This window comes from Eulemur rufifrons, chromosome 10, assembly GCF_041146395.1.
Source record: "Eulemur rufifrons isolate Redbay chromosome 10, OSU_ERuf_1, whole genome shotgun sequence".
Classification (NCBI taxonomy): Eukaryota; Metazoa; Chordata; class Mammalia; order Primates; family Lemuridae; genus Eulemur; species Eulemur rufifrons.
Window position 1 is genome coordinate 26,052,026 of NC_090992.1, and position 22,906 is coordinate 26,074,931.

The window sequence follows — 22,906 nt, forward strand, 5'->3', positions numbered from 1 at the left end:
ATCTGCATTTTGCAGGTAAGGGAAAGCATTCACAGAGGTTAAGTGACTGGACTGTAGTCACACATGACAAGAGGAGCTGTTACTAAAGCCCAAGACTTCTGTCTCTCCGTTTCATGCACTTTCCACTGTGCCACACAAAACAAACCAGGGACATTCTCAGAATGCTGAGTGGCCACTGGCGTGTCTTCTCTGATGCCCTTTGAAGTGCATAGTTAAGCCTTTCCACGGGTCACTGAACAAAGAGCCAACTGTCATCTGGGGAAGTAAGAGCTAGGAGAGGAAATTTCCTGGCACGTTAGATGTGCTAAATAATGTCAGTTGATTGAACTGATGAATTTCTGAATAAGTCCCTTTGGTGTTTGTAGACCTAGGCGGTCTTGAACCTGTTTCCGATATGGGCCTGCCCCTAATAGGCAAGAGAAGGTGATGTGACCAGCCTCATTTGCCTCCGTAAGTCAGCTAGAGAGGGAGGTTCCAGGTGAGGGGCTTTAGGGTCTGCTTTTAGCTAGCAAACTACACTGCCTCTCAAACCACAGGTCTGAATCTCACTACGTTTCACCCCATCTCACTTCTGCCTCCAACTGCAATGGGGTTGATAAGGCTACTTAAAGGGAAGGAACCTTGAAAACGTAAATTTTACCATGTGTAAAAAGCAAAGCTTTAACCATAAAGGTACTTGTAGCCCTCTTTTTTTAACCCATCAAATTATTTTTTTTTAAAAGTTTAACGATACCCAGTGTTGGCACTTCCATAACCCTGTTGAAGGGGAAGTAAATTTGGCAAGCTTTTTGACCAAATTATCTACCAAAATTAAGATATCACACACTCTGACTCAACAGCTCCACAGTCAGAAATGTGACATATATATGTATGTATGTATTCAAAAATTTGCCAAGATATTCAAAAAATACAAGATCCTCATTGAAGCCTTGTTTGAAATAGCAAAGAAAACAAATAACCTGGCAACTAAATGTCCCACCGTAAGTGATTATTTAAATATTTATAACACAATCATACATTCTCACACGAGGCAGTTGTTTTAGAAACCCTGGAAAACTTGGGACACTAGAGCAGTTGCTTTAAAAGTGAGGTAGATTTGCGTATGTTGATATGAAAAGATCTCCAGTGTTTATCATTAAAGGTTAAAGGCAAGATGAAGAGTGACTGGATCACTTTAGTGCAAATGAGAAAAGATACATTTGTATGTGTATAACTTTGTGTTTAAGATACAATAGAGATTATTTTTGGATTTGATGTGGGGGGTGGGCACATGGAGAGTGGCTTTTTTTCCATATATATTTCTTTCTTTGTTAGTTTTCTTTAAAAAATAAAATATTGATGTAGACTATTTAGATGTTGCAATGATGGAGTGTTTTCTTTTCCTTTTTTATATGTTAATAATAACCTCATACTTTGAAAACATTTAAATCCTTAATATTAATATACAAGGATGTTCATTGCAGTGTTGTTTATATTTGCAAAATATTGGAAAGAATCTAAGTGCCCAGAAAGAATATTTGCCAAATTAGGGTACATTTGTGTGTTGAATTTATATAATCTTTGAAATCATTTTCTGGAAAATAGTCCAGAGCATGGGTAAATACCTCTGATATGTTAAAAGGGAAAAAAATCCTTATAAAGCAGTGTGAATCTCATGCTCACAAGATGATTTTCGTTCAAAAATCTCATAGTGGGCAATTGGTATTTGTGCAATCTTACTTTCTTCATGAGTCATTTGGATGACTAGTTCAGTGACTGCGATTGTAACTAAATCTTTAGTATGTTCTTTCTGATGCTTCCTAATATAACTGCTAATCTGCGCTATTTCTACACACCTTTTCATTCCACCAAAGGTAATCACCTCATAATGGGATGTACCTTCCACCTCACCCAAATGCTCAAGAACAATAGCACTTTGCAGAACAAGTTGCCAATATTTCAAAATGTAGATCTCAGTGGGAAAGACCCAGGGGATTTTTAGATGAGTTTGGGTCTGCCGTGCTTGAGAGGGGTACGGGGAGCAAGCGTAACAAGTGGCTGCCTCCCAGCCACTTCTGAGAAGGAAGACTCGATTCAAGTACTTCCCTATCCTCCCCCTCCCTTCTGCCTCTGCTCTCCTACTGCAGCGCGGCGGTCAGGCAGAGGGAGGTAGGACAGATCCTTCTGCTGTTTTCTTTGTTCTGACCACACCCCAGACACTGAGACAGCAACCACGAAGATGCCTTACCCATTCCTGTCCTGAACTCTCCACCAGTGGATCTCAGAACTGTCCAGCAGGCAGTATTCTTCATTGCATCGCAGCGCGAGCTCCTGGGGATCGTTGGTCTGGTAGTCGTACAAGGCGATGACCACGGTTTCTTCAGGTTCTGGAAGTGACCGCTGGGGAAGGGAGACAAGAAGACCAAGCAAAGACGTTAAAAGGAAGTGAAATACAAAGCAAGAGCAGCAAACCCCTGGGCTGTGACTTGCTCCTGGGCCTATGCCCGGTCAACACCGGTTCCTACAATCCACTGAGATATCTACGGCGATGCTCTGCCTTCCTCTCCTTGGCTTTCTTTACGAATTAGAATTACGGTGCTGAATGTGACAGGAAGACATCAGTACCTGGAATTCATCACATGTCTCAGTCTATGAGGTAAATTGTAACCACAGTGAATTCGAAGCAGCCACACACTTTTCACAAAAGTCTGCAGGTTTCTACCTGCACCATGTCATACGCTGCAGCCTGTCTCCAAAATCATCACGCTCTTGGTGAAGGAGATGCGGCCAGCGGTAAGTCATTCTGCCCAAGCTTTGTGGATATGATTTGTGGGTTTGTCCAGATCCACGGAATCGTGGGCTACTGGAGCTGGAATTCCCCTGACAGATCATTTAATCCATTAATCTTTGCGGATGGGGAAACTGAGGCCCAGGTGGGGAAACGGACATGGCCAGTTTAGCACTTGACTTAGCCTCAGTGCTCTCCACTCTGGCACTTGGGCACCCTGCTTTCTCTTGTTGACTCTCTTGCTGAGGGGTCTCTGCTCCTCAGTACCTTTCTTAGGATGAGCTTTGAGGACATGAAGAAAAGACCAGAAAGCAGAACATCAGCAGAGTTCGGGATGGGCACACCTGCTCTGGACTGGCAGACTTTGTGAGACAGTAAATATGGGATATGATTGAGTTGCTGGCTAGAATGTGATTTAGTGTTGGGAAGTCACAAGTTCTCTAAGTACACGGAAGCATTTGGTGACATAAAAACACTGGAGCTAAAAAAAGGAAAATAAATGTCTTGTCATACTGATGTAGTATATCATCCCAGCTGAACCCAGATTGGCATTTAAAGTCCAGACATTTGTGGAGCTTAGGACGAGGTGGTATATTGGGTAGCACAGACGAGAGTTGAAGGCCTGACACTGTTGCCCTAAGAGCTACTGCTGGGAGGAATTGTGTTCAAGGTCACTTGAAGGAGACAAAGAATAGCTATGGCATGGCATTCGTCTCTCTATAGGTCAGCTCAGTGGTTAATTCCTATGAAGGGAAAGGACAGATCAGGGTCCTGAAGTTATGGTGGTACCTTCCCACAGTACGTGGTGGAGCATGTTGGACATCTATGGGGCTATTTCAAATGTCACAAAGTTTGAGGTGTGCTATGGGCATTTAATGAATGAGGGCCAAGAATGCAAAATGCTCTATAGGATCCCACATTTCCTAACCCTTTTAAATGTCCTGGTAGACATTCATGTGGTGAGAAAGCTGATTATACAGTGATTATAACATATAAGAAGATCCTAGATATTACCTCTACCCTATGCAAAGTACTGGGTTTCCCAGGAATGCAAATACCTTGTACATTGAGGGAAGATTATACTTTGTTTAGTTTAGAACTTTCCATTTTGGAAAATCATATCACAGGTAGCAATACTATATTTGAGTCACCAATACAACATCCCCGTATTAGTTGCATTTGAGCTGCCAAATGCAATGGGATAATTACAGGTGCAAGCAATTGATTATTTCATTATGTGTTCCAGTGTAGTCATGCACCAATATTTATATACAAAAACACATATTAAATTATTTTCTTTCCTTTTTAGTTTTACAGTTATAGCAATTATTGATTCTTTTAAAAAGTACGTGTTTACATAAGTTGTATATTTATGAATTTCTTTTCAGGGTAACAAAAGGAGCTTTACACATCTTTGCAATTGAGACTTGTGAGTGGATTAATCAAATGTGGCATATGTATACCATGGAGCACTACTCAGCCATAAAACATGGTGATCTGGCATCTTTTGTAACAACTGGAATGGAACTGAAGACCACTCTTCTATGTGAAGTATCGCAAGAATGGAAAAACAAACAGCACATGCACTCAGTACTAAGTTGGAACTAATCATTTAACACTTACATGCACATATGGAAGTAAAACTCAAAGGAAAGCAAGTAGGTGAGAGGGGGGAGGAGGGGATGAGTAAATTCACACCTAACGTATACAATGCCCACTATCTGGGTGAAGGGCACACTTATAACTTTGACTCAAACTGTACAAAAGCAAATTACATAACCAAAACATGTGTACCCCTGCAATATTCTGAAATTTTTTTAAAAAAAGGAGCTTTACAAAATATTTGTCATAAAAGGGGAGCATTGGGTCTGGTAGGGTTGGGAACCACTAGATGGGGTGAGAAGATCAAGAGATGGCATTTGGAGAAACTGAGTCTGTGGGCTCCAGAAGGGCTGCTTGGGCACTTAGGTGAAGAGGTGAGGCATGGAGTGAATGAGGGTCCCCTCGCCTGGCCGCTCTGCCACGGGTCTCAGAACAGCCCTGGCCTCTAAGAGGTCTCCTGGCCCCAGCGGGGGAGAGCTCCACTGGGTGGAGAGGGGCCCTCCCAGACAGCCCAGCTAGCAGTGACAGGAGTAGGGTGCTTTAAAAGGGATCCAGGGAGAAAGGACACATGCAGACACATTCCTCAGCGGCCTCTCAGGAAGACCTTAAAGGAAGGACTGAGCTCCCGTGGATGCCGAGGGCCTAGAGGAATCCGAATCTGGACTTCAGTGCAAAGCATGACCTCATTTGCACCCACAGGCTAGAAGAGGCCTGGGATTGTCGGTGACCCTGACCATGGACATTCTCCATCTTGACCCAGAATAACCACCCTCCCCCTCTGGAGGGCTGGCTCTGCTCCACAGTTTTTCTCTCATAGAACGGGAGGCCTGTGGGCTCAGAATAGATGAGAAACATAGCTTCTCTATGTGCCAACCCAAGATGTCGTTACCCCTCAGGTAACAGAACACGAAGGGGAAGAGAGAAATGACTTCCAGTGGCTCAGAGTAAGAAATGCTGCAATGGATTTAGACATGTGGTTGAAACTCGAACAGTGATTCCAAAACCCCTGTGGTCAGAATGCTCCAAACAGTGCTGCTCCTCCAAGAAGTCTGAAAGGCAAATGGCAGAGTCCGAGGAGACATGGACTGGCCACGTTTTCTGTCTTTTTCACCTTCGCTGACACTGAAAATAGAACAAGTGCAGACTGGCTTAAGATGAGAGGTTTAGCCGAGATTGTCGAGGAAACTGTCTGCAAGCGAGGGCAGTGGGATTCCGAACTGAGCCTTCAAGCCTTGCGAACATGCCTTCAAGAAAGATGGTGAAACAGTCTTCAGAAGGGGTATGAGAGAGAAAGAGAGAGTGCTTGTTTCCTGCTACAGTTTGAGTACATTGATTTCCTGTTGTGAGCGAGTAGGCTGATGACAGATTTAAAAGCCAGCCTGAGGTTTTGAGGATTTAGAGCTTCCCTTTATAGGGAAGCTGCCAGTTTTGAAATGTCACCATGTTGGCTGGAGGGAAAAAGAACAGAGCTCGTTCTTCAGGAAGAAGCATGAGGAAGCAGAATCAGCAGGTTCTAGAATAAAGGGCAGGTACTCAAATGTGGATATTTGATGTTAATATTATCATAAGGTAAGGGTCATATCCCCTATCAGTATACCAGAGACCAGTGGTTCTCAAACTTGAATGTACCTAGGATTACCTGGTGGCTGATTTGAATGCAGATTGCTGGGCCCCTCCCCCAGAGTTTTGGATGCAGCAGGTCTGGGGGTGGGGCCTGTGACCTGCATTTCTAACATGCTCCCAGGTGATGCTGGTGTTGTGGGTCCATGGACCATACTTTGAGAACCACCACTCAAGTTAACAACCACCAGAAACACTGCCTCCTACTAAGTTATTGAATGGCCTTGAGAAAGCCTCAAGACCTCCCTTGGGACTCGGTTTCCCAGGCTTTACAATGGGAATAAAACTGTAACCCTCTGAAATGGAATAAGAAAGACAGCAAGTTTTAAAACAGGTAATAAATCTGCAGATGTGCTTTGAAATACATAAAGTGTCATGAAATGTACGTCTCCAAAGTGCTTGTAAGTGAAGGCCTAGGGTAAGTACATGCTTTTATAGAGATGTGAGCTGTTATTCTACTCCAGAGTGGTCAAGTGACTGGACACACAGTTCGATAAGGGTGTTTGTTGAGTGACTAAAGGAAGGTGGAGATGTAGCAGCTGAGTGGCCCTTTAAGTGGACAGACCCACAGGACAGTTCAGGCCCCAGAACACCCCCTGCACCCCACACCCGCCCCTGTGCTGAGTTCAGTTGAATCACAACAGTCTGCTGCATGCGTCCAGGGTCGGGAAACAGGGGCAGACGGGAAAATGCAAGTGGGAATGAGCCCATCAGGCCACCTACAGTGCTGCGGGCCCACCCGTGCCTGGGGCGTGGGCCTTTTCACTCACCCTGTTGTCTTCAGGTGTAGGAGGAAGAGGCTTCTTTGAAGCTGAAACAAGAAAAACAGAAAAAGAAAAAAATAAGCATGAAACCCAACCAACCCAACCGGAGGTGAGCAGCCCCGAGGGGCTTTTCAGAGAAAAGGGGCCCAGAGAGAACAACAGAAGAAAAGGGGCCAGAAGGAGACAGAGACACAGGGAATCCAGAGCCAGAGCCCACCTGTAAGCTCTTCCAGCCTGCTGCTTCCCCTTCCCCTTTTCTAGAGGACACCGGAGGTTTCTAGAAGTCCATATTCTGAGTCCTCTTTTTCTGCATTCCGAGGAAAAGCCTGACAGAGGGGTTAGACTTGCGCCCTTCTCTGTAGGCAGAGACTTCCACGAATGCCTTTGCCACTTGCTAAGCCCAGGGGTGGGAATGGATGACTCAGGGGAACAGTGACTCAGACTTCCTAATGCTATCTCGGCCTGAGGAGGGGTGGAGGAGGGAGGTCTCTGGGCTGCGCAGCGGGAATCCACCTCTAGTTGCCCTAAGGCATCTGACCCTGTGTTCTCTGTGTTCCCCTCACACCACCTCCCCCCAGCATCTCTCTCTCTCTTTGCTCATCTCTTTGTGTCCCCGCGTCTCCCTCTTTAGCTGTCTTCTCTCTCTCTTCTTTCCTCCTTTCTCCTGTCTTCTCTCCCTCCCTTTCCCTCTGTCCTTCCTTTTATCTCTCCATCCCCCTCACTGTCTCTCCTCTGTGGCACTGCAGAGGCCAGGCCTGGGACCAGTGTCACACAGGCTCGTGTGTCTATGTGTCTGGGAGCCTGTGTGGCATGGGAGGCCCTGCACAGCCTTCAGCCCGATACAAAGATTTCTTTGATAATTACAGATAATAAGAAAATGGGCCGCATGGGTAGGTGTGGGCTGTTCACCTCTGTGTGAGGCTGACTTGAAGCTGGACAGCCCGTGTCAAGGATGCGGGAGAGGAGAGTCACACAGTGACACTGACGCCGTAAGCAAGGGCGGGCTGGGGTATTGACTTGGGCAAACAATTAATGAAGAAGAAGGAAAACCCACATAATCGGAAGTATGGTTCCCATTGGCACTCAGCCTGGAGCCAGGAGACTGGCCTCCCTACCCCAGCTCCACCAATGCGTGCTGTGTGGCCTCGGGCCCTTCCAGCCCTGGACATTCTGTGACTGGCCTCTCTTTCTTTCTTTCTTTTTTTTTGAGACAAAGTCTCACTCTGTTGCCCGGGCTAGAGTGCCGTGGCATCAGCCTAGTTCACAGCAACCTCAAACTCCTGGGCTCAAGTGATCCTTCTGCCTCAGCCTCCTGAGTAGCTGGGACAACAGGCATGTGCTACCATGCCCGGATAATTTTTTCTGTATATATTTTTAGTTGTCCATATAATTTCTTTCTATTTGTAATAGAGACGGGGTCTTGCTCTTGCTCAGGCTAGTCTCGAACTCCTGAGTGCAAACGATCCACCCGCTTTGGCCTCCCAGAGTGCTAGGATTACAGGCGTGAGCCACTGTGCCCGGCCTGGTCTCTCTTTCTACTCCCTCTGGCCCCGCTCTTCCCTTCCTTCCACTCCCTCTGTGGAAAGTTGGTAGGTGGGGATATCAGGGCCGGTTCTGGTTGCAGAGATGGGTGTTGCTGTGGGTTGGGTGTAGCAGGGTCTATTTTCACTCAACCACTTCGGCTGCTTCCCAGACATAGCCGTGTACTGCTATATCCCAGCCTCGGACTCTTCCGTCCACAAATAAGAAAGACTAGTAGACACAATTACCATCTATCGACAACTCATGAAGTGCCAGGAGCTCTGCTTCCCATAATCCACTGAAGTGCCCAACAACCCTACACAGTAGTTTCTTATTGTCATTATCCCCATTTTACAGGTGAGGAAACTCAGAGGCTCAGAGGGGTTAAATAACATCTATGAAGTCACACAGCAAGGAAGGGGTAGACTGGGACTCACCTAGATGTTATTTCACTCCAAAGCCCGTGCTCACAGACCCTGCGCTGTCAGTGTGCCCCAACCCAGGCAGCCTGTGACCTTTCACCCCGGGCAAATGACCACGTGCTGTGTTCACAGCACAGCGAGCTTCTCAAAGCCTCTGCTCTCCATTGTGTCAGAACTGCGAAGGGCCAGGTTATTTAGCCAACTCAGAAGAGGGGAGAGCGAGGAGATGCTCTCAGGGGGACGTGGCATCAGGTTGCAAAGCAAAGGCAAAACCGTTAGCAGAGCAAGTGCCCGGCACACACACAGGAGGCACCGCGGTGGTCAGGCCCTGGGTTCACGTGGGGAGGAGGAACTCGGCGCGACCAGCCCTCCCTAAGCGTAGTGCTGGCGAGTCATTCAGAGGCTCCCAACACCTCAGTCACGTGTTTATCACTCAGTGGAGGGAAATACTGTGCGCCCTGAAGAGGAATAGCTGCAACACACATGCAAAAATTTTCAAAATTGCACAATGGAAACACATTCAAAGAAGTTCAGAATTGGAAGGGCGCTTAGATACCAATTCATCCTAAGCCCCTAAGACCTCCCTTACTATTTTAGAGACGAGGACATCAGAGCCCTTGGTGGCCAAATGACGCATCTGAGGGCCCACAGCAAGGTGGTGTCAGGAGTTTGGAGACCAGATCTCTGGCTCTGGAAAGGGCTTTCGCTCATGGAGGCGAGCCCATGCTCATCCTTTTATGATGGCAGATTCCAGCCATATATGAAAACCACCCCGCTCTTTTTTGTTAAATCCTGGCCTTTGTGAATATGGCCAATGGGACCAACGTGGAGGGTCGTTGACTTCTGAAACTTGTTAAGTATTATTTTTTCTGGGCCAAGGGACTGATGACATTGAAGGAATTTCTTTCCCAAGGTGCAGGGTGAGAAATGGTGGTTTTTAACGTGGCACTGAGAGGCGCCGTGACTCAGGAAGCCACGGAAAACCCAGCCGCGTGTTACATCCGCCTTGGGCTGTCAATCTGAGGTATTAAATGTTAGTGCAGACAAGAAACTGACAGATGAGAAAGGGTAGCAATGGCAAAAGAGGTTGAGAGGAGAGGAAAATGGCAGCAAAGCAATTCACATGGGCCATGTAGCAGCTGTGTGGCCTGGAGTTATCCGTCCTTTAACATCACACCATCTGCCCAGAGGGCTGAGAGGAACAAGGGCACAATGAACGTGGAAGTGCATTAGGGTGGAGCTGCACACTACTGGCTAAGGTCCCACAGTCATGACATAAGGTGAAATCCAGTTGCCGTCCAATCCCGAGGACCTGAGCCTTTGCTAAGGCCAAGAAACAATTTCTTTTGTTTGCACTTTGCATTTAGACTGTAGCCTTCTTTTCTCTGAGATCGTGGAGGTCAAGAGTGAGTTTGAGGCCGGGCGTGGTGTCTCACGCCTGTAATCCTAGCACTCTGGGTGGCCGAGGCGGGTGGATCGTTTGAGCTCAGGAGTTCGAGACCAGCCTGAGCAAGAGCGAGACCCCTTCTCTACTAAAAATAGAAAGAAATTATATGGACAACTAAAAATATATAGAAAAAATTAGCCGGGCATGGTGGCGCATGCCTGTAGTCCCAGCTACTCGGGAGGCTGAGGCAGGAGGATCACTTGAGCCCAGGAGTTTGAGGTTGCTGTGAGCTAGGCTGATGCCACGGCACTCTAGCCCGGGCAACAGAGCCAGACTCTGTCTCAAAAAAAAAAAAAAAAAAAAAAAAAAGTGAGTTTGAAGGGGAAGTGGGGAGAAGCCACACAGTAAAATGAACAGCTTTTTTTTTTTTTTTTACTTCCTCTCCCCTTAAGTGTATAGAGTTGAATTTGTGTAATTAAACACATGTAGGGTGTGATGCCACTGTAAGAAATATATAATACTGTATACCGCTCAAGGCTGTCTTATAATTTAAGATTCAAGTAGACCAAGCCATTCGAATTTCCTAACATGAAGGTGAGAGCAGGGCACCTCAAACCTTACTGTGCGCACAGATCTCCTGGGGATCTTGTTAAAATGCAAATTCTGATCCACTAGGTCTTGGGTGGGGCCAGAGAATTTGCATTTCTAACTAGCTCCCAGGTTATGCCCATGTTGATCTGAAAACCACACTTTGAGGAGTCAGAAGCTATAAAGACATCAGCATTGAGATGAGAAAGCATGAACAGACGGGTGGTAAAGACACATGATTCTCCTTTGAAAATGTAGAAGTTTGTATTCTGTCCCTGGCACCCCTGATGATGGGAAGCTAAGAGCTTTTACTCTTTTACACTCGTTTCACAAAGAATGGGAATTCCTGGTCTCTTACCATTCTTGGTTGGATCATACTGGGCACAGCCCGTTGCAAGCTTCTCCAGCTGAGAACAGCACCTCCACCTCCCATCCATCCAGAAATTGGGATGGTACTTGGACACCAAACTGTTATTATTCCTCGTTTCTGAAAGGCATTGGCACCAGCAGAAGAGTTATTTCCAGGTCAGAGTCTATCAAGGGCCACCAACTTTATAACTGCCTGAGATTGGACCCTGCTGTGTCCAATCTGCCTGAATGAGCGTTACCCGGAATTGTCAGAAGAATGGCCTTGACCCGAACACATAAATTCACCGTGCTCCTTACTGTCGGAGTACGTGTTAGATTTAGGCGACAGCAGATCTGGGTTCTTTTCTGGCTCTGCCTTGGGTTAGTTGTGTGTCCTTAGGGTAGGCAAACCCTCATTTGAGCCTCAGTTTCCCCCATTATGCACTGACATTGTTCGACTGGATCTCTGGGCTCTACAAAAGTGCCTTCAGGGTAATGGGAAGATTGAGAGAGGGTCGATTTTGAGATTCCTACCCTTCGGACCTCTCCCACCTTCAACCACAGCAATTTTGCTTTTATCCCTTCTAAATCTGTGGCTTTGAAGTAAGATTTTGGTAGGGAAAGAAGGGATTCTGCTATCAAAAAAAAAAAAAAAAAACACAAACCCAAACCCAGAACTAGACAGATAATCTCTAATGCTCCTTCCAGCTTCTACATCCTGTGCGTAAAACCCCTTCTCAGGGGGAGAATGCCAATGGATATAGCTGGGCCTTTTTGATCACTGTTTGCTTGAGTGTTTCTGCTCTGTGTCCCGTGACTGCGGTATCTGGGAACACTTGCCAGTTCACCCAGCACTTGCCTAATTCATATCCCCTCTGAGGCTCACCACAACCTTGGAGGAAGATACACTTTGTACTTTTATTCTCGTTTTCCAGGTAGAGGAGTTGTGGCTCCGGAAGTATCAGATGGTTTGCTTACCCTTCGTCCTCGTAACTACTTAAAGACAGACGAGTATTGGAGCCCAGATCCCCCAACACATCCAGTGCTTCAGACGAAAGACCAATAATGTCATATTGATTGAGAGCTTACTTTGGGATGGAGATTGTTCTAAGTGCCTTTCACACCCTCATTTAATTCTCACAACAATCCTGTGACTGTTTTTAGTCAAAATTTTTAGCTGAGGAAATGGAGACACACGTGAAGGTCAAGGAGCTTCCCCAAGGTCACAGGCTAACAGTTGGCAGAGCTGGGATTTTCACCTTGGCTGCCTGGCTCCACCCACATGCTTAAACACAGCGCTGGTTCTAATTGTGCCGTCAGGAAGAAGAGGCTTAAGAAGGACCCTTCTGATGGTCTGAAAAGCTTTCAAGCTGGCTGACATGTCGTGTTGGGTGCGGACTGTGGGCCAGCCTGGTTCCCAGGACTTTACTCACATCAGCTCTGGAGGCAGGTTCTATATTATTTCCCTTCCTCTCCTTTATTAAAAGTTGGGGAAACGGAAGCCCAGCAGCTAAGGCGCTTACCCAGGTGTACATAGTAAATGTCAGAGCTGGGACTTAAACCCAGGTCAGCCCACTCCAGGGCCTACAGCTTCTTCACACTAAACCAGGAGTCAGCAAGCTTTTTCTTAAAGGGCCAGGGAGTAAATATTTTAGGTTTGCCGGCCATGAGACAAAATCGAGGGTCTAACCCTAATCGAGAGTACTTATATATATAACTATTCAAAATGGAATGCATAAAAATATAGGTCAGCGCCTTGCAAGAACAGGCAGCAGGTTGGATTTGGCCAATTCCTGAACTGTACTTGTCCTTGCCTCCTAGGCCCAGGGTGAGAACTAGAGACCTTCCTTCCATCAACACCAAAAGGAAAAAATGCTTGGCTATCAGCTGCTTTCAAACCACACTCTATTCTATTGTGGAACCCAAACCTACTATAAGATCAAGGGTATCAAAGACCCAATGGCAGAGGAGTTTAGTTACCTTCTTTAAGGGCCAGCACCCAGCGCTGCCGGCTCTCGCGGTCTGGAGCAAACACATACAGGAGGTAGTTGTCATGCACAACCTGGAAACACACACACAGAGTCCAAGGTGAGCAGTGTGCCTGGAGATGGGTGACTGCCGGCAGACTCATCTAGCTTACTGGGCCATGGGCGAGATCTCAGGTGTTTGTTCTCATATAGGTAAATATTTGGGTGATTAGGGGATAGGTATCTTTTTTTTTTTTTTCTTTTTCAACAGAGTCTCATTTTGTCACCCTGAGTAGAGTGCAGTGGCATCATCACAGCTCACTGCAACCTCAAACCCCTGGGCTCCAGTGATCCTCCTGCCTCATCCTCCTGAATAGCTGGAACTACAGGCACACACCACCATGCCTGGCTAATTTTTCTATTTTTAGTAGAGACGGGGTCTCGCTCTTGCTCCAGCTGGTCTTGAACTCCTGAGCTCAAGCAATCCTCCTGTCTTGGCCTCCTAGAGTGCTAGGATTACAGGCGTGAGCCACGTGCCTGGCCAGGTGTCCTTGTTATCCAGATGTCTGCGTGCTATGAAAACACAGGGTGAGCAGTTTAGGCTGCTCATCTCAGATTCCATGTCACCAGTAAGCAATATTCCATTAAATTAAAATAGGAGGAGAAAATTATCCTCTTGACTAGAAAGCACATCTACCTTAATTTTTTAGTGATTAAAAACAATCTCTGTGGAATATGAAAGAGTAAGATATTAGATGACAAATGTGTAATTGGGATATTTTTGTGATTGGGATTTTTAAAAGCTTCTTATTTGGAAATAGTTTAAAACTCACAAGAAGTTCCAAAAAGAGTACAGAGTTCCCATGTACTTTTCATCCACCTCTCCCCACTGGTAACACCTTACAGAACCAGAGCACATTTTCAAAACCAGGAAATTGACATTGGTACAGTACTATTTATGAATTACAGGCCTTCTTTGAATTCCACCAGTTTTTTCATGCACTCATTTGTAATTGGGATTTTTAACAACTGGGAAATATATAATAATACATGTCATTCTTTTTTTTTTTTTTTTCAGTCCTAAAAATTCCAACTCATGGGGGTCACTTTTCTAGTAGGAAAAAAGCTCTTTTCCATGCCACACTAAAAAATGGGACATTCGTCCCGCAGGTTGGCAAACACGAATGGTACCCTGGGTTTTGCAAGGAGATATCCATGCCCTTGAAGCCAGAAATGCCAAGAGTCAGAAACAAGATGAAGACTCTAATGACGCCCTCCACCCGCTCTGTCCAGTAGGACTTCGTGCAGTGATGGAAACACTCTCTAATCTGTGCTGCTCAGTACTGTCACTGCCAGTCACACGTGGCCACTGAACACGTGAAATGTGACCTGTGTGGCTGAGGAGCTGAATTTTTAATGCCATTTAATTTTCATTAGTTTATGTTTAAATGTAAACATCCACAGGTGGCTAGCGGCCGCTCTCCTGGACAGCGTGACGCCAGAGACTTCTGATTGTGCAACCTGAGTCGTCTTACCTCAGAACCTGCAAGCAATTTAGAACCAAGGATTGTCACGTGTCGCCTCCAATCAGGAGTAAAATGCACTTAAAGCACAGGAGGCCTGGAGCCCTTGATGGCAGCTGTTTTCCTTTCCTCGGGAGCAAACTTACTTAGGGCTTTCCTTGAAGTAGGGGGCACATGGGGGGAAAGGGGAATGAAAAATAACCACCTTAAGATTTTGTGCTTAATCTTTGTTAAATAAATGAAAGAATGAATGAATGTCATTGATTGAAACAACGCAGAGTTTTCTTACTGGCGTGGTCTAAGTGCTAAGCCGGGACCAGGCCAGGCGAGGTGGCTCACGCCTGTAATCCTAGCACTCTGGGAGGCCGAGGCGGGAGGATCGCTTGAAGTCAGGAGTTTGAGACCAGCCTGAGCAAGAGTGAAACCCCCGTCTCCATTAAAAATAGAAAGAAATTATCTGGACAGCTAAAAATCTATATAGAAAAAATTAATTGGACATGGTGGTGCATGCCTGTAGTCCCAGCTACTCAGGAGGCTGAGGCAGGAGGATCACTTGAGCCCAGGAGTTTGAGGTTGCTGTGAGCTGGGCTGATGCCACGGCACTCTAGCCTGGGCAACAAAGTGAGACTGTCTCAAAAAAAAAAAAAAAACAAGAAAAAGAAAAAAAGAAAGCCTTAAAAGCAAGATCAAGTTTAGTTGGGATTAAAAAAAAAAAAAAAAAGCCGGGACCAGAGAGAGTCCTCCCCTCCCTGCCCTCTCTCTCAGTGGCTGAGGTTTTACCTGTGGTCTGGGGAATGAGGAACCACCCGGCTCAGGCCTGACGGACTTACCTGAAAGGGGTATTTATAGTGGCACGGGATGCTAATGTCACTTTTCACAATCTCGACACATTTGATTCGGGAGAGTTCGATGGAGCCCTTCAGGGTACGCTTTTTCTGTGGGAAGACAAGCACATCCCGTTTACGTAAGAGAGAAGACAGGATTTTTGTCCAGATTGCTTCTAGAATTCCACTACTATATAAGGTCCATTAGCTTTGTAAACCAACCCCAGCCCTCCCAGCCAAACCTGCAGAAGCGGGCTCCTGGCTGTCGGTCTGAGAGGGACGCTCTGGGCAGACCCCTGGAGATCATGCCCCCTGAACCATTTTCTTGAGGGAGTGAGTGGTTTCCCCTCTCGAAGGCACAGGGTCATATTCTCCACTGCCCTCGTTGGGAACAACAGCATTTATAGAACTTACAGCTGGGATGGGTCATGCTATCTATGGAAAATAGACCACACATGTGCCAATTTGCTCTGCTCCGTGCCTGCCCTTGACCTTATTAGCACAGTAATTGAGCTCAGGCCTGAGCTGGATGGTGATTTATTTCATTGGTGGCACCTTTCTTTTCTGCATCTAGCTTCTCCATGTCCTTTAATGACACCCTCGCAGGACATTCCTGACTCCGCTCTGGAGCTACTCCTTCTCCACCCTCCCCATCAAACATCACTGGAGCCTGGTCTCATGCCCCTGGAAACTTGCTAGATGGATTTCCCTGATAACTAATTCACGTGATGGTGTTTGTGATTTATAATGATGTTCCGAGTTACCCATTGCTAAGGGTCCTTGTGCTTGGAGAGTGGATCTCAGGGGATTTGCTGCCTTACCCAGCGGGACAGATTCTATTGGTAGTTTATCAGTCTCCAAGAAAGGCTAGTTTGAGAAGTGCTTTTGGAGAGACGAAGCCTTCCACAGGTGCATAGAATTAGGCTGCCATTGGGAATAGTTTAATTCAGCTGTGGGACCTATTGCCAAAACATGTCCATGTCATTGTATCTGGTGCCAATCAATCCGGAAAGACACAATCCCGAATGCCATAGTTCTGGATGCCAAAAGATCAAAATCCCTAATGTCTAAAATCTCCAAACTCACAATTAGTGCATTTTCTGTTGTGTGCACCATAATCCCACCATGGTAGGCAGAGCTATAACTTTGCTACTGTCTTCATTTGGAAATTAAGTACAGTTTAAGGAGATGCATATGGGTGTCAGGTTGACAAGGGGTGGACTTGTGGACTTAATTTTAGGTGTCAACTTGACTGGATGAAAGAATACCTAGAAACCTGGTAAAGCATAATTTTGGGTGTGTCTATGAGGGTGTTGCCAGAGGAGATGAGTGTGTGAGTCTGAGTGGACCAGGTGAGGAAGATCTTCCCTCAGTGTTGGCTGGGGGCCCAGAGAAAACAAATACAGAAGGCAAATTGGTCTCTCTCCGAGAGCTGGGACAGACTTTTCTTCTGCTGTTTTTGATCAATCTCATCAGAAGACTTAGGTTGTCCGTCACAGCATTTCAGATGACCACAATTATATATTTCTTTATGATCCAGTTTATCTGCTCCTAACTGTTACACCTGTGTGATTCTCTTTAGTATAACTGAGTGTTGATGCTTGCAAAAATAAGAATGTTATTGCCTATTTTATGGTGTAAAGTGGCCTATGAAGTATGTTATCTTTTTATGTTTCTCTAATAAGTCTTCCTTTAAAAATGTAAATAAATGTATTTTAAAGAAATTTTTAAAATTATTTTTTCCACAATTAAACTTTTTGGGATTTTGACCTTTCAGATTTAATATTTGGGATTATCTGCTTTGGAATTATGACCCAACCCCCATTATACCTTATTCTTTAAAAAGAAGTGGCAAATGGTGGTAAAATGAACTCAAGGTTGGAAAGGCTAGGTTCAAAGTAGGCCTCTGACTCTAACTAGCTCTGGGACCTTGGGCAATTCATCAAACCTCCCAGAACCCTGGGGTCTACATCTCATAAGAGGATAATAATAGCTGTCTTTTAAAGGTTGATTGGAGAATAAAATGGGATGACATAAATAAGCACCTAGTTTATAACAGGTGCCTTCAATAAAGAACACCTGCCCAACCCCTAAAGAGGTTAAGGAAGTCCTAACTATTGCAAGACAGCTGCGATACATGAGTGTATCTGGTTGGTATTTGGAGAGCTATGACATCATCAAATTCTCCACAAGTGAGCTCAGTCTTTTTGTTTTGGGGTCCCCGGCCTGGAAGCTGATTTTTGCTTTAGTAGCTGAGGCACAGTACTAAGATAAAAAATTTAAGATGTAAGAAGTAGAGCCTGTCAAACACAGGGAAGCTTTGTGGTATTTCGTTCTTAATTTCCTTTATAAAAACTACTCCATTCATTTTTGAAAGTACAAAATCTGTCCATGTTTATCGTAACAAATAAAAAGAATAGGGGTATGTGAAGAAAATATTTATAGTGCCTTATCCCACTCTTCCCCATTACTCTGAGGTAGCCAAGGTTAACCATGTGGAATGCATTTGTCTTCTCCGCACATTTACAAGGTATATAGAAATGAAAATGAGCGTCTGCTCTACTTTTGTAATCTAATGACGTATTAAGAGGTTTGTCTTCCCTCAAAAGCCTCTGCAAACATGTGCCCTTTGGACTCCAACTATCTTCTCATTTGGAGTCTACCGCAGCTAGAAATACATGCTTTGATCTTGCCCATAATCATAGTTCTTTGGAATGGTTCATCTGTTTTTCACAAACAGAAGAGCACAAAGGAGCTGTCTTTTCAACAACCATCTGCAGCTACTGGTAACAGGGAGCCTGAGCTTTGAGGTTACCTTGTTTTGACCTCTGTTGGGTTATTTCCTTAGCAGTATGCATAGTGAAATGAAACAAAAGGCTCATGGCAGTAATATGACAACTCTGTTTGCTGACATTTTTGTCTTTGGAACCTACTAAGTCCTGAGCTCCCTAAGGGCAGAGATCAAGACATCTGTCCCATATCCCCAGGGCCTAGCACAGTGGCTGGCCCACAGCGGTGCCCAGTTGGATCAGAACAAAGGGCGCCAAGTTGGAACACAGTTTAAACAATCTTAACCAGATTTAAAGCTAATGCATTTAGCCATTCAGGAAATATTTATTAAGGGCCGGCTATGAGCAAGGTGCTATTCTGAACTCAGGAAATGGAGTCATGAACATGGTAGACTGTCTTGGAGATCACAGTATAGTTGGGAAGACAAGTAAGACAAACAGGTGCTAGAAGGAGAATAGAACAGAATGACGTGATCAGCCTGCGGCCAGGGCAGGCCTCTCTGGAGAAAGGGCTTTTGGGAGGACATCGGAAAGCTGACCAGGAGCCATTTGTGAGAAAGCCCGGAGGACTGTGAACAACCGCAGCAAAATCCTGGGGTAGAAAAGTGCTGGATAAATACGTTGTCAACAGCCTGGCGTCATCGTGACAAGGGCATAAAGTAGAGGGACACATCAACTGGAGTTGTGAACAGGGATAAAAACTCTGCGTGAAGTTCTGCAGCAGTACTATCCAACAGAAATATAATGGGAGCCGTGTGTGTAAGTTAAAATTTTCCAGTAGGCACATTCAAAAAAGCAGCACAAAGTAACAGGTAATATTAATTTTAACAATGTTTTAACCTAGTATCTAAAATACTATCATTTCAAATTGTAACCAGTATAAAAAAGTGAATGAGATATTTTCCTTTTTTGTACTAAATCTTTGAAATTGAGTATTTTGCAGCATATCTCAATTTGGACTCGCTGCGTTTCAAGTGCTCAGAAGCCACACATGGCTGGCGGCTACCTTAGTGGACAGTGAGACTCCGAGATTTCCGAGGAGGATTTCTCCTCTCAACTCAGATGATCCCCTTTGTTTGCTTAATGATTGCTGATTCCAAACACGGATTTTAAGAGCCATTTGTGCCTGAACAGTCTGTCGGCTGATGCTGCTCTCAGGCTCACTCTTCTGTTGGAGTGGATTTCGTGGTCCACCATCAACCTCACTCCCAGATGAGTGCTTGGGTCCCCCTCACAATCCATTCTGTCCGTCAGTCTGTCCGTCAAAGGCCCTGAGGCTGGTTCTCCTTGGATCTCATGAGATCTGGTACTTGGTAGACAGACAGCAGGACCAGCCGCGTGCTCCCCAGATGGTCACCAGGAAGTGGCTGGTCACCGAGCCTAACACAGTTCAGTGTCCGGGAAATGCTGATTGCCTGTAATCATCCCAAATAACTGGGCCATTTCTGAAAAATGCCAGGGTAAAGCCCTCCAAGGAAACCACACAAAAGCCAAAGCCAGAGAAAGAGAAATCAAACAAAACCTGCCCTCATTCTTACTTATTACTCTGTCTGCGTCACTCGGGTGAAAGTCACAGGACCTCGCTCACCCTTATCTCTTCTCTTGGCCACATTCAAAGCCACACTGTCCTCATATTCTAATGTTCCATCCCGGACATCTGACACGTGTCCTACACAATCCAATAATGCTAACGCCTACAGATTTGCACAAAGGCAAGCTTGGGCAATCAGATTTTATATCCTTTTTCTTTTTAACTTAATATTTTTCTCTCTTTTTCTTTTTCTCTTTTAACAACCCCCTATGTGGAGGGCTGAATTCTGACAGATCGCGGCGAGGGAGCTGATCTGCTGCTCGCAGAAGCCCGACACAGAAGCAGGTCATCTACAAATGGGTTAGCACCAGCTTCCCCACAAATGTGCAATGCGTAACGGACAAGGGGGCAACTTTTTATGTTAATATTTTGTACAAAATAGAATTGGATGGTGAGCTTCAAAGAAAGAGGCAGGAAGAAAAATAAAAGACAATACCGTTTTTGAGCATTTCCCATATTTCAGGCACTCAATATTCCATCTCATTTAATCATGATCCTACAAAGTATTATCTCCTCATTTTATAGGTGAGAAAAATGGAGGTTAAGAGAAGCCAACTCTCTTAATAAGCAGAAGAGCAGCATGGAAGCTCAAGTCTGTGACTCTAGAGTTTGAGCACCTAATATGCTTCCTGGCTTTGTACTTGCCCCAACTTTCCACAGAAGGATCTCATTCTCTGAACTGAGTGCTGGAAAATCAATTGTGTGACCTATTTCCTCCAGACATGGCCTAGCAGAGCTTTGTTTCTGCCTCATCTGGTTGTGCAGTGCTTATGCTGAATTTCAATGATGGAGCACGTTCCTTGGTTCTGCAGAATAACCACTCCTCTTTGCTCTAAAAACATGAGCTCCTTTGTTGCTAGACTAACCCAGCAGATACATCAGTGAGAAGTTATGTACCTGAAATGCACGGAAAGAGGACATTTCCACCTTTCTTCCAAACAGCAGAATTTTAGCCTTCTATTCTGGTGGGGCAGAGTAGAGGAGGCTGGAGCTTTTGGGTTGGGCAGCCTCGTTTTGAGCCCTGCCCTCATTCCAACCTGAGGCAAGTGTCTCAACCTTCCGTTTTTTCTTTTTCCTTAAAGTGGCAAAATAATAGTCCAGAGTCATTGAGCTAATTTAGAGGATTTAAAAGAGCTACATAAACTTACTAGCAAATTAAAATTATTGAAGTGATAAACTCACTCAAATGTTATTTGCTTTCCTTTCCTTTTCCAAACGCTGCCCATAAAATAAGACCTTGTTTTTTTGGTCTTTATGTGGCTGTATTTTCCTTGGGGCAAATATGTAATCGGGAACCACCATCTGGGAGGACAAGATTAACTTTTAACTAGTGATAACTGGTGATGTTGACAAGCAGAGTCATTTGTCCATTTTGTCAATTATTTGTAAAATCAGGGCAAAACCTAGAAAGGGGCTTGTTTCTAGATCTTTCCAACATGAGAGAGTCCCATTCTCTGTCACAGGGCGGTAGCTTTCTGCTTCCCCTTCTACTGTCCTGTCAGAACCTCCTCCAAGCACTCACTCACCGAAGGTATAACTTAACTGATGGCTCAAAGCTTGGTTCTTTTATGAGGAGTTCGCATTTGGACAGATATCAGAGACAAGACTTAAGCCAAGAGGGAGCTTTAAGAATGGAATTCTAGGCGTCAGCTGAGAGAGTATTTTTCAGCAGAAATTGCATATAGGAGTGGGGCATTTAAGACTTCCCGGGGATCACGCCGTAAAAGTAGCTATATACAGCATTTATCAGAGTTTCTTTAAAATCAGGAAATCTTTCTGATGATGATTTGAACACGGCATTACAAATATTTTGCTCCGTGCCTCTTCTGGGTACAGCACAGCCATTGTACCCATCTGAAATCACACAATAACATAAGTGAGATCAAGACTGATGTCATATGAAATGAAACTTAAGTGACTGATTTGGGGGTTATTTTCCCCACTCACACTAAAATGCAGAATATCAGTTCTAAAATTGGTTTTGGGGGCTCTTCCTCGATTCTGCTTTCATCCCCTCAGCAAAACTTGCTTGAAGAGACCCACAGATTCCCTCCTATTCTCTCTCTCTCTCTTTTTTTTTTTTTTTTTGAGACAGAGTCTTGCTCTGTTGCCCGGGCTAGAGTGCTGTGGCGTCAGCCTAGCTCATAGCAACCTCAAACTCCTGGGCTCAAGCCATCCTCCTGCCTCAGCCTCCCAAGTAGATGGGACTACAGGCATGTGTCACCACACCTGGCTAATTTCCTTCGCTCCCCAGCCCATCTTCAGCTGGACCTAACCTTACCACGCTGGGAAGCTCTGGGCAGGGCTTGAGCGAAGGCAGTTCATTTCAAAGCTCCCTGGACCAACTTAGAGCCTGGAACCTCTGATCCATCTCACACCTGCCTTCGTTTCTTTCCTCTTCTCCACAAGACCTCTTACTCATAGCCGGCTTGCGCTCTTCGGGCTTCCTCCACCGCAGAATTGTCACACTGTGGTTTTACTATGTGCCTAGCTGTGCTGTGGGGAAAACAATTCGGCTTTTCGTAAAGCCTGCCATCCTTTCAATAGTAGCACCTTGACGACCCAAAAGAAAAGAGTGCGAATTTTACAAAAAGAAAAAGAAAGAAAAGGAAAAGAAAAAAAATTATACTCACATACAGTTTTCAGAGGGCAATTTAGAATCCTCTATTAAAATTATGAATGTATTTTCTCATAAGAAACTATTAGGAGCAGACAGCTGTGGGGTGGTCCTGGGGTTTGGGAGGAGGGGGAGGAAAGAGAACATTTTTTTTCGCCTCATATCCTTCTGTACTGTTTGAACATGTATTTCTTTCATTGTACTAGAAAACAGTTAACTAAAATAAATAAATACATTTCCTTTATAGGATTTATCCTACGGAAACATTTGTTCAAAATATATAAAGATGTAGGAAGGAGGCTGTTCATAGCAGCATTATTTTTACACTATAAAACCTAGAAAAACTTAAATATCCATCAATAGACAAAGGGTTGAATTAATTATGGTGCATCTGTCCTGTGACTATTCTGTAGCCATTAACAAAAAATAAAATTGATCTATAGGAAAGGACAAAAATATATATGTGAAAAGTAAAAAAGCAGATTTAAAGCAATAGATGGAGCATCATATCATTTTTTGGAAAAAAGAGATAAAATATACATTAGTATATGCAATATCCAAAGAACTAATACAAGA

The 22,906-nt window shown here is 44.9% G+C and overlaps 1 protein-coding gene across 1 annotated transcript in view; it reads right to left on the bottom strand.

Annotated features, from left to right (window-relative positions):
* The window catches only part of ITK (IL2 inducible T cell kinase), a 65,135-nt gene that overhangs the window by 25,900 nt on the left and 16,329 nt on the right, over positions 1 to 22,906 (bottom strand). Inside the window, exons 2-6 of the mRNA XM_069484313.1 lie at positions 15,340 to 15,444; positions 13,000 to 13,081; positions 11,030 to 11,158; positions 6,760 to 6,800; positions 2,228 to 2,379 (exon numbers count right to left, since the gene is read on the bottom strand). Of these exons, the coding sequence (XP_069340414.1) occupies positions 2,228 to 2,379; positions 6,760 to 6,800; positions 11,030 to 11,158; positions 13,000 to 13,081; positions 15,340 to 15,444 (509 nt within the window). The remainder of the gene's footprint in view (positions 1 to 2,227; positions 2,380 to 6,759; positions 6,801 to 11,029; positions 11,159 to 12,999; positions 13,082 to 15,339; positions 15,445 to 22,906) is intronic.